Source organism: Podarcis erhardii, assembly GCF_964252035.2.
Source record: "Podarcis erhardii genome assembly, chromosome: 8".
NCBI classification, from domain to species: Eukaryota; Metazoa; Chordata; class Lepidosauria; order Squamata; family Lacertidae; genus Podarcis; species Podarcis erhardii.
In genome coordinates, this window is record NC_138499.1 from 37,302,738 (window position 1) to 37,318,821 (window position 16,084).

The window sequence follows — 16,084 nt, forward strand, 5'->3', positions numbered from 1 at the left end:
AGTTCCATGCTGTGGAATACCCTTCCAGCACAGATTCTGCAGGCAACCTCACTACTAATTTTTAGGAATCTCTTGAAGATCTTTTTATGCCAACTTACTTACTAACTTACTTACTTATTTAAAAGTCAGTCATTTTTATGACATTTTGTATTTTATGTTCTATAGTATGTGTATACATTGTTGTACACTTCTGTGATATTTTATGTACGTGGGTGGTATAACTATTTTTATAAATAAATTTAGACTACAGCTGAGAGCAGAAGGTTAGGATGTCTGCTAACTGGAACAAGAACACTCCTGCAGGGTGGCGATACACCTAAACATTTTGGTACACGTTCCACTTGTATAGTTCCTATGAAACCAATACACACTAAACTTTTGCCTTAATATTTCTTTAATATAAAGGCACAATACTCTCAATAAATGAGCACATTCCAGCTATAATATTACTAAGATTCCACAGGGTAGCAAGAATTCAAAATTTGGTACTTCAAAAAACTGGTGAGTGAACGACAAGCCTGTTTTACAGTTCAATAATTGAGGCAAAACAATTAAATGACATTTAGGCTGCATTCCACACCATAGCTACTAACTTGCACCCTCTCCCCTACACAAACCAGTGACCTAATGAATAACTACCCCTGAAATTAGGGGCGCGGGTGGCGCTGTGGTCTAAACCACTGATCCTAGGGCTTGCCAATCGGAAGGTCAGCAGTTTGAATCCCCGCAACAGGGTGAGCTCCCTTTGCTCAGTCCCAGCTCCTGCCAACCTAGCAGTTCAAAAGCACGTCAAAGTGCAAGTGGATAAATAGGTACTGCTCCGGCGGGAAGGTAAACGGAGTTTCCGTGCACTGCTCTGGTTTCGCCAGAAGCGGCTTAGTCATGCTGGCCACATGACCCGGAAAAACTGTCTGCGGACAAATGTCAGCTCCCTCGGCCAGTAAAGCGAGATGAGCGCTGCAACCCCAGAGTCATTCGCGACTGGACTTAACTGTCAGGGGTCCTTTACCTTTGCCTTTACTCCTGAAATTATATCAAGCTGATTCATACATATGCTTACTGGGTTTGGAACTTGAAGTGTATCAAAAAGAAGAAAAATTGAAGTTCTCCTCACTGGTCCCTTATCCCAGAATATGTAAACAATAGTTAAGATTGCTTTTTCACAGACAGGTTAGCAGAAATCTTCTAAATAGCTCAAGGGAGTTAGAACAAACCCTATATCCATATACAGAGAGATTGTTGATCCAGGATAAACAGGAATCAATAATGCTTGCAGCAGCTAGTATTATTTCGGATCATGGAACACGAACGCGCACACACACACACACACACACGGTCTAGAGTTTGCCTTCTTGGGAGATAGTTCACACCATTTTTTCAGTTTACACCATTTTTGAGTGTTTCTTTTTGTTTTTGTTTTACAACAGTTGACTGGTGCTTTTTTCAGAGTTTCAGTTCCTCGCTCCTGTTCTTTGAACCACAGTTTACATAAAATTTGCACATAAAATTTTCCTACACTTACCGTATCCCATATCTGAAGTTTTATCTGTTTCCCATCAATGGTTATCATTCGAGCACCAAATTCTACACCTGAATAATAAAATAAAATGTTGTAACAGAGCTCCAACACAGCAGTGAAATACTATCCAGTATCCTAAACGAAATCAGGATTTACTTCAACCTTTTTCATAGCAGGAAGCAACATTGTTCTTCATGTTTTCAGTTGGCTTTCCCCCTATAGCACATACTGAAGAGTCAACAGACTTTTATACAGTTTTGTATTGTGTCATAGTTTTATACACTCATTTCTAGATTAACAGATGCAAAAAAAAAAAAAAATGTATTTCAACAGAGGTAGAAAAAATAAGAACAATCTAGAAAACTACAAAGGAAGCATTTAGCATAGCCAGTGTGGTGCAATAGGTAGAATTTTGGACTAGAACCTGAAAAACCAGGGTTCAAATCCCCACTCAGCCATGAAGATTACTGGGTGACCTCAGGCCAGTTACCATCTCACAGCCTAACCTGACTTACAAGGATTCTGTGAAGATGTAAGGGGGAGGGGCAGAGAACCATGTATGCCACCTTGAGTTCTCTGGAGAAAAGGTGGGATATAAACTGCAATAACAATAAAGGGAGAAAATGCTTTTTAAAATTATGACACCGCAATGTAGTTTGAAAATATTCAGAGGCAGTCAGAAGCAGCTGCAGAATGTGAGAAAGTTTCAAATCTCACTGAGTCAGACTCAAATTAAACTACTTAAATCCCTTCAAAGAAACCATCATTTAGGCTTAGAAGAGCGTTACAACTTAGATTTAACAAAATCTTAAAATGATATTTCATATTCAGATAAGAATATTTTAGAAATTGACAATTCTGACAACATTGTTAAGCTGAAACCATTTTGTATGGAAAACACACTCTTTACAAATTCAGCCACAGTAACTTTTAACAGTGGATAGTTGGATGTAATTTTGTCCAATGTGAACCTGATTTATTTATTATCAGACTAAGCACCACTGACCCATGCCACCTTGTAAATATATGACTATTAGTTGAAAGTCTAGGCCAGGGGTAGTCAATCTTTTTATACCTACCACCCACTAATGCGTCTTTCTTGATGGTAAAATTTCCTTACCGCCCACCAGTGCTCGATGGAAGGAGGATTCAGCTTGTGCCATAGAACCCCCCCCACCGCCCACCTGGAATCCTGAAACGCCCACTAGAGGGTGGAAGGGACCAGGTTGACAACCCCTGCTCTAGACATTCCATTTCAGAACTTGATGCATGCAGTTGCCAAGGACCTTTACTCATTTACCTGCATAAAAGAACTTACCTATAGTAAGGTCATGCACTGGCTGAAACCTTTTGTCTGTGAACTGCAACAATAAACATGATTTTCCAACACCTGGAAGGAAAAAAAATCAATTTCAAGAATTTCCAAATATAAAGTACTACAAAAAGTGAGAATATTTCAAAATTTCAGACTTCTTTACACACATTTACAAATTACTGATAAAACTACTCCTTGGTGTTAGCATAACATTTCAGAGGCCACCAAAAGAAACACAAAGGATAAGAGTGAGGTCCCTTGGAACTTGTCATGCAACTTCGTAGCAACCAAATTACTAAATCCCACTCCTCCTCCAAAATCATATTCATTATGTACATTTACTATTCAGAAACTTAAGACTCTCACTTAGTAGCTAGTTTCAGATAGCCTCTATAGTTACTCTGCTGCTCTTTTAAAATATACATACTTTGTTAATGTGACTATGCAATTACAATATATACATATATGTAATGTGTATAAACATTTTAAACCTCTTAGAAATCCAACTCTATTTTCATAAAACACTTTTCTATTCTGTTAAATCAAGCACTGTATACTTGAAAAGGAAATAACAATTATTTAAAAGTACTTCCATATTGCTTAAATGTTACATTTGTTTTTTATTGTTTTTGCTCCACTTCCCTCTATCCCGAGTCCTCTTTTTTATTGCTGGACTATACTTCAACTCAGGGACGCGGGTGGCGCTGTGGGTTAAACCACAGAGTCTAAGGCTTGCCGATCAGAAGGTGGGCGGTTCGAATCGCCATGACGGGGTGAGCTCCCATTGCTTGGTCCCTGCTCCTGCCAACCTAGCAGTTCGAAAGCACATCAAAGTGCAAGTAGATAAATAGGTACCACTGTGGTGGGAAGGTAAACGGTGTTTCTGTGCGCTGCTCTGGTTTGCGAGAAGTGGCTTAGTCATGCTGGCCACATGACCTGGAAGCTGTACGCCGGCTCCCTCGGCCAATAAAGCGAGATGAGCACCGCAACCCCAGAGTCAGTCACGACTGGACCTAATGGTCAGGGGCCCCTTTACCTTTATACTTCAACTCTCCAATTTTCCTTCAATTTCTCCTTAGCATTATATTCAGCTTAACAATCGCCACTGGCCCCCAAATATTCCCATCTGTTATACTGTACATATGAACTTTGACTGGCTTATTCCTACAATTTGAATGATATTATTATTCTATTATATATTCTTTACTATTAGCCTACATGTTGTGTTTGTATTGTTGTGATTGGTTCGTATTGCAACACAGGGGTTTGTTTTTGGTTCCCCAAATATTTCTGACGGATTCTTTCTTTCCTGGTTTTGGACTATCCTTCTATACTTGTGCATACATAACCCTGGTTACTATTAAACGAACATAATAGTGGACTATTTGCAAAGCCTAATGACAAATTATGTCATTTTATAACCAATATCATTTCCATCATATGTATGAAATCATTCTGCTTTTCCAAGGGATCCAAAGCCATTGCACCACGCTTTTTATGCAATTTTCTCTCTAATTCATGGCTGACATGAATTTAGTTCCAAATAGGCATTTCCATATTTTCTCCTAAATTTCCGTTTGCAATTCTCTTTCCCATTTCATGATAGGATTAAGTTTTGTCTCTGAATGTTTGTGCATGGACACTTGACATAAAGCTGAAAACCATTTAACTGTGCCATTCCTTGTTAACCTTTCAAATTGTTTTACAGTTCTCGCTTCCTGTTTTTGTCTCAGTCCACTTAGAACACTTTTTATTTGTATGTATTTAAAGGTGGTGCTATCATTTGTTCCCTCATCTGTTCCCAAGTTCTTATCTTCTCTAATTTTTTTTAGTTATATAGGTGACCTTAAAATTTGGCATGAAACAAGCATAAGTGGACCACTCATCTTCTATTATGTGTAATATTAGTGAAGTACAAGGTGCACTCTTTTATCATTCACTGCACCGCCCATGTCAAAATACCTGCTTCATGTTACTATTCTAAATAAGAGATTACAAATCCTTTCTTCTTACAGGCTTTTCTTCCTTATACTTTATTTATTCTCAATTTCTTTCTCGCCAGAAAAACTTAAGATATAATTTCTTGCCACTCTTGATAGTTTTAAATGTAACAGGTATTTTACATCAGAATATGATGCAAGGTAGGACACTTGTTTTCACAAGACTTTTGTGGTCTTACCTCTTGCAACATTTTATTATTATTATATATGGCCTTCATCCAAAGATCTCAGGGTGGTTCACAAGATAAATAGCACATAGTTCAGGTGTTGCTGAGAGAACTTCAAACCAGGACTGTGATTCAAATAGTCCTCAGCAGAAGTGAAATAACTGCTTTCTCAGTCCAACACAGATAAACGTAAGCAATGACAAATCTAAGAAACTATGATATGTAGGAATCATGAATGCCCAAGCTCTAGCATAGAAACTATGCTAGCAATGGACCAAACAGCTACAACTTTTTGTCAGGAACAGACAGTTTGTGCATAACAACCAAATTTCCAGCTAAAAATGTATTTAATTCCTGCAAGGACCTACCACATGCCACTTTCACAAGGAAACTTTGGGGCTTCATACATTTGTACATGAAAGGACTGGTTTGCATATGCATGTGAATCATCTGTCAACAATAACATAAAACGGCAACTTGCATGAGTTACACCTCAAAGATAAAAGAAAAACCCAGAGGTAGAATGTTCCTATCAAGAATTCAGACATTCTCAGTTTTAAGATCAAGTGGTATGAAGCCAATATGCATGCACAGCCCAATCCTATGTTATACAGTAATAGATAATAAATATGGTTTTATACATAAGCCTTAATTAAGAATTCCATGACCTGCATATAACCAGCTTCTTTACACAATTCATCCAAAAGCCACTGAAACATGTTACCTGCTTCAATGGATCTCCTGCAATGTAGGCTAGTAAACACTCCAAGTTATTAAAGGAGGGGGGAAAGTTGACTTTGGTGCAGTTTGGAATTGTACTTGAGGCATGGTTAAATATGGAATTTTCCAGCTTGATGGAAGAGGAGGGTACCAGAGACATGACAGACCCTCTTAAAATTCCTCTAAGGAGCACTACTGTGAGAAAATTGACTTGAGCAGCAGTCAATCTATTCCCAGAACTGAGGCAGGGTGTGACTTCTCAAAGGGAGATGCATGTGGTAATTATCACAGCTCTTTGCTCTTGGAAGACTGGGAGGATATATCTCCATTGATAGGATGATTATGTTGATCTTCTGAATCTGAGTAAAATTGGAGGCTGGTTAAGGATTGAATAACAATTCGATTTACACACAATTTCTGAAGTCATTTCTATATTCTATTCTGCAGCTCCACTTTGCACCCATTTTGACAGTCACCCCCCATGTCCATGGTAACTTCCTGCATGTTCTGCTTCCCACACAATACTAACCACCCTTTTCATCTTTTGTTCAGTTACAAAGTTATCACACTCTCCTATTATTCAGACTCTTTCATGCCCCTGCTTCATCGTCAACCCTATTCCCATGCCTCCTACTCCCTCCTTTGTTGTAACTCCCCTTGCACTCCCATTTTCACCTTCACTACTTTTTCTTCCACCCTTCTTACTGTTCTGAACTCTCCCTTGCATACAGATCACCACCCCCATTTCCATGCCTAGTCCTCTCTACTCTGGAGTCCCCTCTGCAAACATACTCCATAGCATGGGTAGGCAAACCAAGGACCAGGGGCCGGATCCAGCCCAATCACCTTCTAAATCCGGCCCCTCCCCTTTCAGTATTTCTCCTTTCTTGCAGTACTCAAGGAGAGGCAGAAGTCTGAGTAAAGTGAGGGTGGACAGACAATGAGAGGAAAACCATGGTTTTAAACAACAGTAGAGGTTTGAGTAGATAAACGATGGAGGGACTGACGTCCATTTTTCTTTAGGTGGAAAGAAATTTGGCAAATAAATCGGCTTGGCATTTCAACATTTGCCTGGCAACTACTGTCAGCAATATATATATGCACACATGTAAGTAAGCAGGCTGCTAGGGGAGAGGCAGAATACATCACTTCTCTGCATTCAGCAAAGAAACCCTCCACACCAAGCACTGAAATGTACTTGTTGCTCTAGCCTTTACCTGCCAGCCACCAGTCAGCTTGTAAAAAATTTCTGCAGACTAGTAATTCTTGTGGATACAATTTAGAATTGTGAAATTGAAGAAATTATTACACTGTAGTAACAACAACAACAACAACTTATTATAACAACAAAGGTCTACCAATACACACATAAAATGTAAAACTATTTTTTGGTGTGGGAAAACCTCTTTTGACCAGTGGCTAAGCTTCATGCTCTGGCACCGGGGGGGGGGGCAGATGGAGAGCAGGCAGGGGCGGGGCTGGTGCACGTCCAGGGGGAGTGGCGCGCTGGGGAGTGGCACTCCCTGAGGGAGTGGGGGGAAAGCCACTATGGCACCCCACCAGGATCGCGCTGCTGGAGGCGGTGCGCTCCCCCTGCATTCCTCTTCCTCTGCCACTGCTTCTGAGTACTTTTTTATTTTACCTTGATGTAATTTCAAAAAGGAATACAAGGGAATAAACAGAAAAGCCACAATCACAATTGCTTAAGAGCATTTCATTGTTGACCAATACATTGATTATGACTAAGCACCTACTTAAAAACAAAGCAAAATAAAATTGCAGGACTTTGCAGCACAGTATCCGTATCTCCTCAACACTCACCAATCTGAACTGGTGCCATATTTTGTTTTTACTGCAAAGGCTCAAGAACAAGTAAATGTGAACAAATTATGCCTGAGCATTAAACAGCACTTCTGCAATCTTGCATAAATGTCCAAAAATCTCTATTCAAAGGCAGCTTTCAGTCTACTTTCACTCAAAGCATCTACAGCTTCTGTCAAATACAAACAGCTAAGTTTACTTCACTCCTTTCCCTAGGGTTCAGACTGACCAAGAGAAAGATAAATGCAAGGAGATAAGAACTCCTTCCAAAAAGCAACACAAAGAACAGGGGTAGCTAACTTTTGTTGATGGACTATTATTTCCATAAGTCCTGACCATTGGTCAAGCTGGCTGGAACTGATGGGAGTTTGGAGTCCAACAACATGTGGAGGGCAACAGGTTGTCCACTATTATCATAGAGCAAAGATAAAGTAATGAAAAGTTAAAACACTGTGAATCTTGAAAAAAGCACGAAATTTGTTAAGAGGAAATTTAATCAGCACTGAATCAAATATGGCTAAAAGATTTTGCTTTAAATGGCAAAGCAATGCAAATCAACACTGGCCTGCAAATTAAGAGATGTGGACCTGGGGTGAGTCTAGTTGCTAGTTACTAGAAAGCTCTAATGTAGGAGAATCCAAAACCTCTCTTGGGAGTTTGTTACACTGTCAAATAGTTTTATTATCAGACAGTTCTTCCTGATGCTTAGTTAGAATCTCCTTTCTTGTAACTTGAATCCATTGATAGAGGTCCTACCCTCCGGAGCAGAACAAACTTGCTTCATCTTCCATGTGACAGCCCTTAAGATATTTGAGGAGGCTATCATATCTCCTTTCAGTCTCTTTCCCAGGCTAAACATACCCAACTCCCGCAACCGTTTCACATAAAGCTTGGTATCCAGACCCTTGATCATCGTGGGCATCCTCCTCTGCACACATTCCAGCTTGTCAATATCCTTCTTAAATTGTGACACCCAGAACTTCACACAGTATTCCAGGTGTGGTCTGATGAAGGCATAATAGAGTGGTACTATTACTTCCCTTGACCTGGATACTATAATTCTGCGGCTTTTTTTTTGCTGCTGCATCACACTGTTGACTCATGTTAAGCTTGTGGTCCGCTTAAGACCCCCAAATCCTTTTCATATGTACTGCTAATAAGCCAGGTGTCCCTCATTTTATATTTGTGCATCTGGTTCTTCCTGCCTAAGCACAGAACCTTATATTTGTCCCTAGTTAAATTCATTTTGCTAGTTTGGGCCCAGTTCTCCAATCTGTTAAGGTCATTTTGAATCCCAGTTCTTTCTTCTGAAGCATTAGCTACCCCGCCAAGTTTAGTGTCATCTGCAAATTTGATGAGCATCTCAATTCCTTCATCCAAGTTGTTTATAAAGACATTGAACAACAGTGGGCACAGGACAGAGTGCTGCAGCACCCTTAGTAAGCACACTTTGGGTTCAGTCAACCAGCTATAAATCCACCTAAGAGATACCTCATCCAGCCCACATTTTACCAGGTTTTCTGCAAGAATATCATGGGGGACTTTGTCAAAAACCTTGCTGAAATCAAGACACACCATACCCACAGCATTTCCCTTATCCACCAAGCTTGTAACTCTATCAAAAAAAAAAAAAAAAGAAATGAGATTTGCCTGGCATGACTTATTTTTGAGAAGGCCATACTGGGACTTAATAATCACAGCATCCTTTTTAAAGTGCTCACAGATTGACTGTTTAATTATCTTTTCTAGGACCTTTCCTGGTATCAATGTCAGCTCACCTAGGTCTTATTTTCTCCCCTTTTTGAATATGGGGACAACATTTGTCCGTTTCCAGTCTGCAGAGACCTCAACTGTTCTCCAATAATTCTCAGATTATAGAAAGAGGCTCTGAAAATACATTGACTACAGCACTCAACATGCCTAGCTAAAATAATTTTTAATTTACTTGTAGAATCTCCTGGATTCTGCTTGCAATGTTGAAATCAAATACTGAATATATGAAGAGATTGATTACGTAGCTCAATCCTACACATGCTTACCTGGAAGTAAGCTAGACTGAATTTAATGCAGCCTTGTAAACAAGCCACGTTTCCTAGCCTGCCAATCAACACATCCCTATGTTGTTCATTTGTGAAATATAAACTGCCTGAAAATGAGAGGGCACATTTCAAATTTATAAAAGTTTCCCTGCCTGGTCACCAAATGACTATTTCATCTCACCATAGGCAACCAAAGAAAGACTGTTTAGAAATGTAAATGTGGCTTAATAGAACCTCTTTCCTAGTAACCATACATACAAGTTCTATGCTTTAAGTAATGAAAGTTGGCCAATCTTGGTTTGTTGTTTCTTTTAAAATGAAATATCTCAAGACCTAAAGAATCAATAGAAGTGCAAATGCAGTCTGATCGAGTAAGTTCCAGTGTGAACAGAAGTGTGCCTAGGAGTGCAACATTATATTACTTTGCTGACTGAGTACTTCCAGACTGCATAATACAGCAGTAAGAAATTGAATCAGTGGTACCTACTTCAAACGAACTTTTATAGAATCAGACTGTAAATATGTTTGTGCCACAGACTTTTTAAAAAATTAAAAAATGCATTTTAAAAGAGGAAAAAGTGACTGAAATATAACCTATTATGTACTCTAGAGCTGAGGAATCTTGAGTAAATAGACTAAAATCTCAATGAGGATAGACAGAAGAAGTAAATGAAATACAGATACCTTTGTATTTTAGGGTTTCCCCCCTAAAGATAAGAGGAAGGGGAAAGGGAATAAGGATTCAAGAGGCTACTAACTTTAAAAACAGCTAATACAGTGGTACCTCGGGTTAAGAACTTAATTCATTCCGGAGGTCCATTCTTAACCTGAAACTGTTCTTAACCTGAAGCACGACTTTAGCTAATGGGGCCTCCTGCTGCCACCGCGCCGCTGCGTGATTTCTGTTCTCATGCCGAAGCAAAGTTCTTAACCCGAGGTACTATTTCTGGGTTAGAGGAGTCTGTAACCTGAAGCATCTGTAACCTGAAGCATCTGTAATCCAAGGTACCACTGTAAAGGAATATGTTTGTCCAATCATATACTTGTCAAGAAATTTTCAGCATCACTCCTCACATTATATGGTGGCTAACATGTACTTTCAGCTACGTATACTCATGGCAGAAGCTTCAGCCAATTCTAGTTCCTTATATACCTGTTTGATACATGCAAGGCGAAAATGTTGATATAGCTCTTTGTGAATGTTTTGCACATATGTGTATTATATAACGTATTAAATTGGTCCTTCACAGAAAGGATTTCTAGTCTCTGGATAAGTTTGACAGAAATCTCTCTCACACACATTCACACTTTCCCCAACTCAACTATTTTCATAAATAAATAGCTAAAATGAAAAAACACTAAAAATCTAAAAAGGTAGTTTTCAAATAGTGGCCGATAGGCATGAAAGTGTATTAGATTATTCAACACCATGTGTGACGTTTAAGCTTAATTCACTTGGGGAAACAAGAACCCCAAGTATTTATTCTAACATGGCAGTTGCATAGCACTTTCTAGTATTCAAACTACATCACATGCATTGTCTAGTTGTGATCCTTCAATTGTAAAGGAAATCAGTATCATTATATCCTGTGCTGCTGATGGGGGGAATGGAGCAAAGAGTAGCTTGTCTAAGGCCACCTACTGAATTTATGCAGAGATGATATGCATACAAGATCATTTTTGATTGGTAGCTCAGTCTCTTAGGTCACTATACTGCATGTTGTTGTTTAGTCGTTTAGTCGTGTCCGACTCTTCGTGACCCCATGGACCAGAGCACGCCAGGCACTCCTGTCTTCCACTGCCTACCGCAGTTTGGTCAGACTCATGTTTGTAGCTTCGAGAACACTGTCCAACCATCTCGCCCTCTGTCGTCCCCTTCTCCTTGTGCCCTCCACCTTTCCCAACATCAGGGTCTTTTCCAGGGAGTCACTATACTGCATCTATCATGCTAAATTCCATCATGTTCAAGTCAGAGAGATGGCACTAAAGGGCCTCTCCATAAGGCTCAGCGCAACACCACCAACTTTTGGCTCCTCCTCTCCTTGAACTCTTCCTTCCAGCTGGCCATTACAAGAATTCTGTCACTTAAGACCCCCGTTTGATCCTTTCTTTTCTGCCGGTTTCCCCCCTTTTCTGCCCTGTCTTTTACATTCTATACCGGAGGGGTAGAGTAGGTTTATTACTGTCACTTTATAAGCTTTTTCGGCTAAGGAGTGGCAGCAAATACTTTAAACCAACGTCCAGGAACAGAGCCATGACCAATGAACGGTGGAAGCCACTTTTATCTGGTAGATTTTCTTGGAACGTAAAACATACCCAGAGGTGGGGAGGGTGCTTTAGTTACAGGTCAGTGTATCTTTGGGCAGAGAGGGATTAAATGGTGTGATCCTTTAGGGCCTTGCTCCGCAGGCGTGTCTGACAGAGGCCTGGAGTGAGAAGTCTTGGCCGAAGGCCCAGCGCGTCTCGAGGCCTTGTCATCCCAGGGGGGTGTTATCACCCCTCCCCTATTGCCTCACCGAAGCGTCCGGCGTGGCCAACGGGGCTCTTCGGACGCGTCCGAAATGAGGTCAACGACAAGCACCCCGCCCGCTGTCCCGAGGCCCCGGCTGCACCCATTTCAGGGCCGCCGCCTCCGCTCCCTTCCCGGGAACTCTCTGGCTGGAGAGGCCTTAAAACCAGACGGCAGCCAGGGGGCTCTGGAGGCGCTGGCAGCCGAGCCCTAGGCCTCGCCAGGCCGCGGGCGGGGCCCTGGGCCGAGCACCTCCCCCTGCCGAGCCCAGTCACCACCACGTCGGCGCAGCCAACACTGCGGAAATGGGGCAGCCGAGAGGCGTTGCGCAGGAAGCGCCGAGGCCGCCAGCAGCGCAGGCCCCTTTTCAACCTTCCCCGACGGGCCGCCCTTACCTGTGTCCCCGATTATGATGTACTTGAAGAGATACGCGTAGGCCATGTCCGTCCAGTCGCCGCCGCCGCCGCCGCCTTCCTGCGCCTCCTGCTCGGGCTGCTCGCTGCTTGGTGACGCGGCGCGCACTCCCCCGCCCCTCGCTGTCAGGGCTCGCGCAACGGAAGGTTCGAAACCGTTGGCAGCGGGCCCCCCTCCTCCTGCTCCTTCCAACCGCCCTCGGGCTTCTGACAGCTTCCCTCAGCGAGCCTCCCACGCCGGCCTTCCGCGTGCGCCTGGGCGCCTCGCCTGCCCTTCTTTCCCCTGCCGGGCCTTGGGAGGTGCCTTCAGAGCGTCCCGAGGAAGGCGCGGTTCGGACGGAGGGCCGGTGGGAAGGCGGGCGGGGGTGGGGGAGAGAGCGAGGGAAGCAGGAACAATAACAGGCGCGAGGCTCCCGAGCGCTCCGGCAACGTCACGCAGCGCTCTCTCCGCCGACCCGGAAGTGCTGAAGCAGCCGGCGCCTCGGCCTCGGCGTGCGGGCGAAGGGGAGGATCCCTGGGAGTGATGCGAGGGACGGGGCGGCCGAGCGCCTGGCGCCTTCGGCCTTGGGGTGGGGCCCGAGGCTCCTGGCCGCTGCAGGCCGAGGAAGCGCCCTCGCTGCCTCTTGGAGGGAATGGTCGCTGCGAAGCGCTTCGTCGCCCCGGCTCTGGCTGGAGGAGCTCAGCGGCCTCATCCTGCCTGGCACAGCAACACTCGCCCTTTTCACTAGGGCGAGTTGGGGGTTTTGGGGAGGGGGAGAGGCGAAGGAAGTAAAACAAAAGGCACCATACGGTCTTGCGGATCGCCACATCACTTCTGGCAGTTTTTCAGATTTCCCTCTGGGTCCAAACGGAATGTCAAATGTGTCGCTGTATACAAAACGGAAGCCATGGCAGCGGCTGGACTTCTCCTGCCTTCTACTCAGTGCAGAAAGAGGTTGTGCATTTATCAGCCTACATTATTGGGAAGCTGAGATGGAAATGGTACAAGAGCAATGGGCGGGAATGTCCCAGTGCCAAATGTCTCCAGAAGTTGCCACTGGTTACATGGCCGTAGACGGGCAAGTTCCCCCCTAAATTAAGTAAATCAATAAAAATACTTAACTAACTGAGGTTCTGCCCCACCCCCACATAAATCCTGGTTACGCCCATGAGTTGTTAGAATTACAGTTGTATGGCTGTCGCTTTAAAAATGGCTTGAAACGTTTGCAGACGAAAACATTTTTCCTCTTCCAGGCCTTTGGCTAAATAAATCTATGGCCTTTTAAACTTGTTTAAACAACTGGGGGTGTTTTGTTTTTTTGTTACATATTTTTGTGGTTTTACACAGTAAACTGCCCTGTGATCCTCAGATGAAGTATATAAATTTAATATAATATATATTAAAAATAATAACACAAAAATAATATCTAGCACCAAACATGACTTGCTGACTGTTGCCAGTGAGTGTTTTCTTTTGCCCTGTGCATTTTAATTGTAATTTTTACTGTTGAACTCTGGTTGTGTCATACATACCAATCTCCTTTGGCGTCCCTATGTATGCACACACCCCATGGATAAAGAACAGAAAGATTGTGAGTGGGAAGCTCCAGCATCAATAGGATTAAGCTGTTTATCATTGTTAAGGAGACTTCAACACTTGCCCAGTTTATACATTAACTTCATAGTGAGGTTGTCATGCCATATCATTGGGGCCTACAGAGGTCATCATGTGAGAAACTTGGGTCAGCAGCTTTTCATATACCTTTAATCTCAAAAATGCAGTAAAGGGGTCATAGATTTTTTTTTTTTTACAGAGCAAGCTAGTCCTCCCCACTCCCCCACCCCACAACAAACATTTTTAAAAAATACTCTCAGAACAAAAAGCAGGGGAAATAGCGTTGGTGGCATTGGTACAATACATAATAATCTGTCCATGACATAATAGCGTAGTTTTCATTGAGCACAGACGCCAGCTAAGGGCTCAGCAGAGCAGTTGTAAAAGTATTTAGAATTCTATTATTTATTACATTTGTGTATTCTTTGTTGTCTTAGCAATATAAAATATAATTCATAACAAAAGCCAAAACCAATATAAAATAAACCAAATCAGTATAAAGCCCTCTCCTTACCACCATGAAATGAAAACATTTCAGCACAAAACCCAGTTGCTAAAATGATTGAAAACCCAGCAAGAGATAGTTTGGTATGAAAAACGGAACACCAGATAGGTTGTGTCTGAGAGCGCTAAACTCTCTACATTGTGCCAAGAAGACTATAGCATGGTTGCCAGACAAGCCTCTCTATAGGACATTCTGTAATCAGGGCACCACCACTGAAAAAGCCAACTTAATATTTCTATTTATTCTTAATGTGCCTGTTTCTTGAAGAGAAATGGAACTCTGGAAAAAGAAGAGATAAACCAACAGACCCTCCAAGTGTCCCTGTTTTCTTTCTTTTTTTTAATGAATATTTATTAGCATTTCCAAAATAATACAAAGTACAAAAACAAAAAAGACAAAAAAAATAATAAAAATACAAAAATGCGAAACTTAAAAACAATTAAAAACACATAGAATTTCCATTGCTTACTTTTCTTTTAACTTATTTCTCAGACCTCCTCACACCTCCCCTCTCTGTATTCCAATTCAAATTATTAGCTCAGCAAATCCTCACCTTTTAATTCACTTTAAAACCCAATTTTACTTTATCTAAACTTAACTCTCATCCAAACTTGTACATCAATACTTATTCTTAAAACATTTTCTAAGATCGACCATGATTCCCTTCCACAAATTTCCCAATTTTCATACAAATAGCAATAGGATTCCCTGTTTTCAAGGGACATTCCTGGGTTCACAGAAGCTGTCACAGTTTCTGATTTGATCCCAGAATGCCCCGGTTTTCCTTAGGACGTCCCTATTTTTATCAGAGAAATGTTGGAGAATATGACCCCCGTGTCAAGGAGATACAACCATTAGAAGACATCTGAAGGCAGTTCTTAATGTTTAATTTTTTTAATGTTTTTATATATGTTGGAAGCTGCCCAGAGTGGCTGGGGCAACCCAGTCAGATGGGCGGGTGTACATAATAAAATCGTTGTTATTAAATAGTAAATATCTGTTTTCATTGGAGAAATTTTGGAGGGTATGTAGAGCTATTATGTTACAGTCATATTTATTTAGCATGAGCAAAAGGCAAAACTTGTAATAAATAATACTACATCAGAATTCTTCAATATATTTAAAGGGACTAGACAAGGCTGCCCCCTGTCTCCTTTACTATTCATAATAGTATTGGAAATACTTAATAAGAGACTGAGGGAAACAACAGAGGTTAAAGGAGTCAAGGTAGGAATGAAGGAACACAAAATCAAAGCTTTTGCGGACGATATTGTACTAACACTAGAAGACCCAAAATACAGTGTAAAAGAAGCTTTACAAAAATTTGAAGAATTCGGTGCTGTGTCAGGACTTAAGGTTAATAAGAACAAGACTAAAATGCTGGTCAAAAACTTAACCAAGGAAGAAACGGTAGATTTAGAACAAAGGGCGAGAATTATGACAGTTAAGAAGGTGAAATACCTCGGAGTGTGGATTACGACA

The 16,084-nt window shown here is 41.7% G+C and overlaps 1 protein-coding gene and 1 long non-coding RNA gene across 2 annotated transcripts in view; one reads left to right on the plus strand and one right to left on the minus strand.

Annotated features, from left to right (window-relative positions):
* The window catches only part of RAB2A (RAB2A, member RAS oncogene family), a 32,142-nt gene extending 19,315 nt beyond the window's left edge, over positions 1-12,827 (minus strand). Inside the window, exons 1-3 of the mRNA XM_081874804.1 lie at positions 12,486-12,827; positions 2,838-2,909; positions 1,523-1,590 (exon numbers count right to left, since the gene is read on the minus strand). Of these exons, the coding sequence (XP_081730930.1) occupies positions 1,523-1,590; positions 2,838-2,909; positions 12,486-12,531 (186 nt within the window). The 5' untranslated portion in view covers positions 12,532-12,827. The remainder of the gene's footprint in view (positions 1-1,522; positions 1,591-2,837; positions 2,910-12,485) is intronic.
* Positions 12,828-13,085: 258 nt separating this feature from the next.
* On the plus strand, positions 13,086-15,596 carry LOC309349147. The gene is made up of 2 exons (XR_014159766.1): positions 13,086-14,917; positions 15,305-15,596. It is a non-coding gene; the product is annotated as an uncharacterized lncRNA (long non-coding RNA).
* Positions 15,597-16,084: the final 488 nt, after the last annotated feature.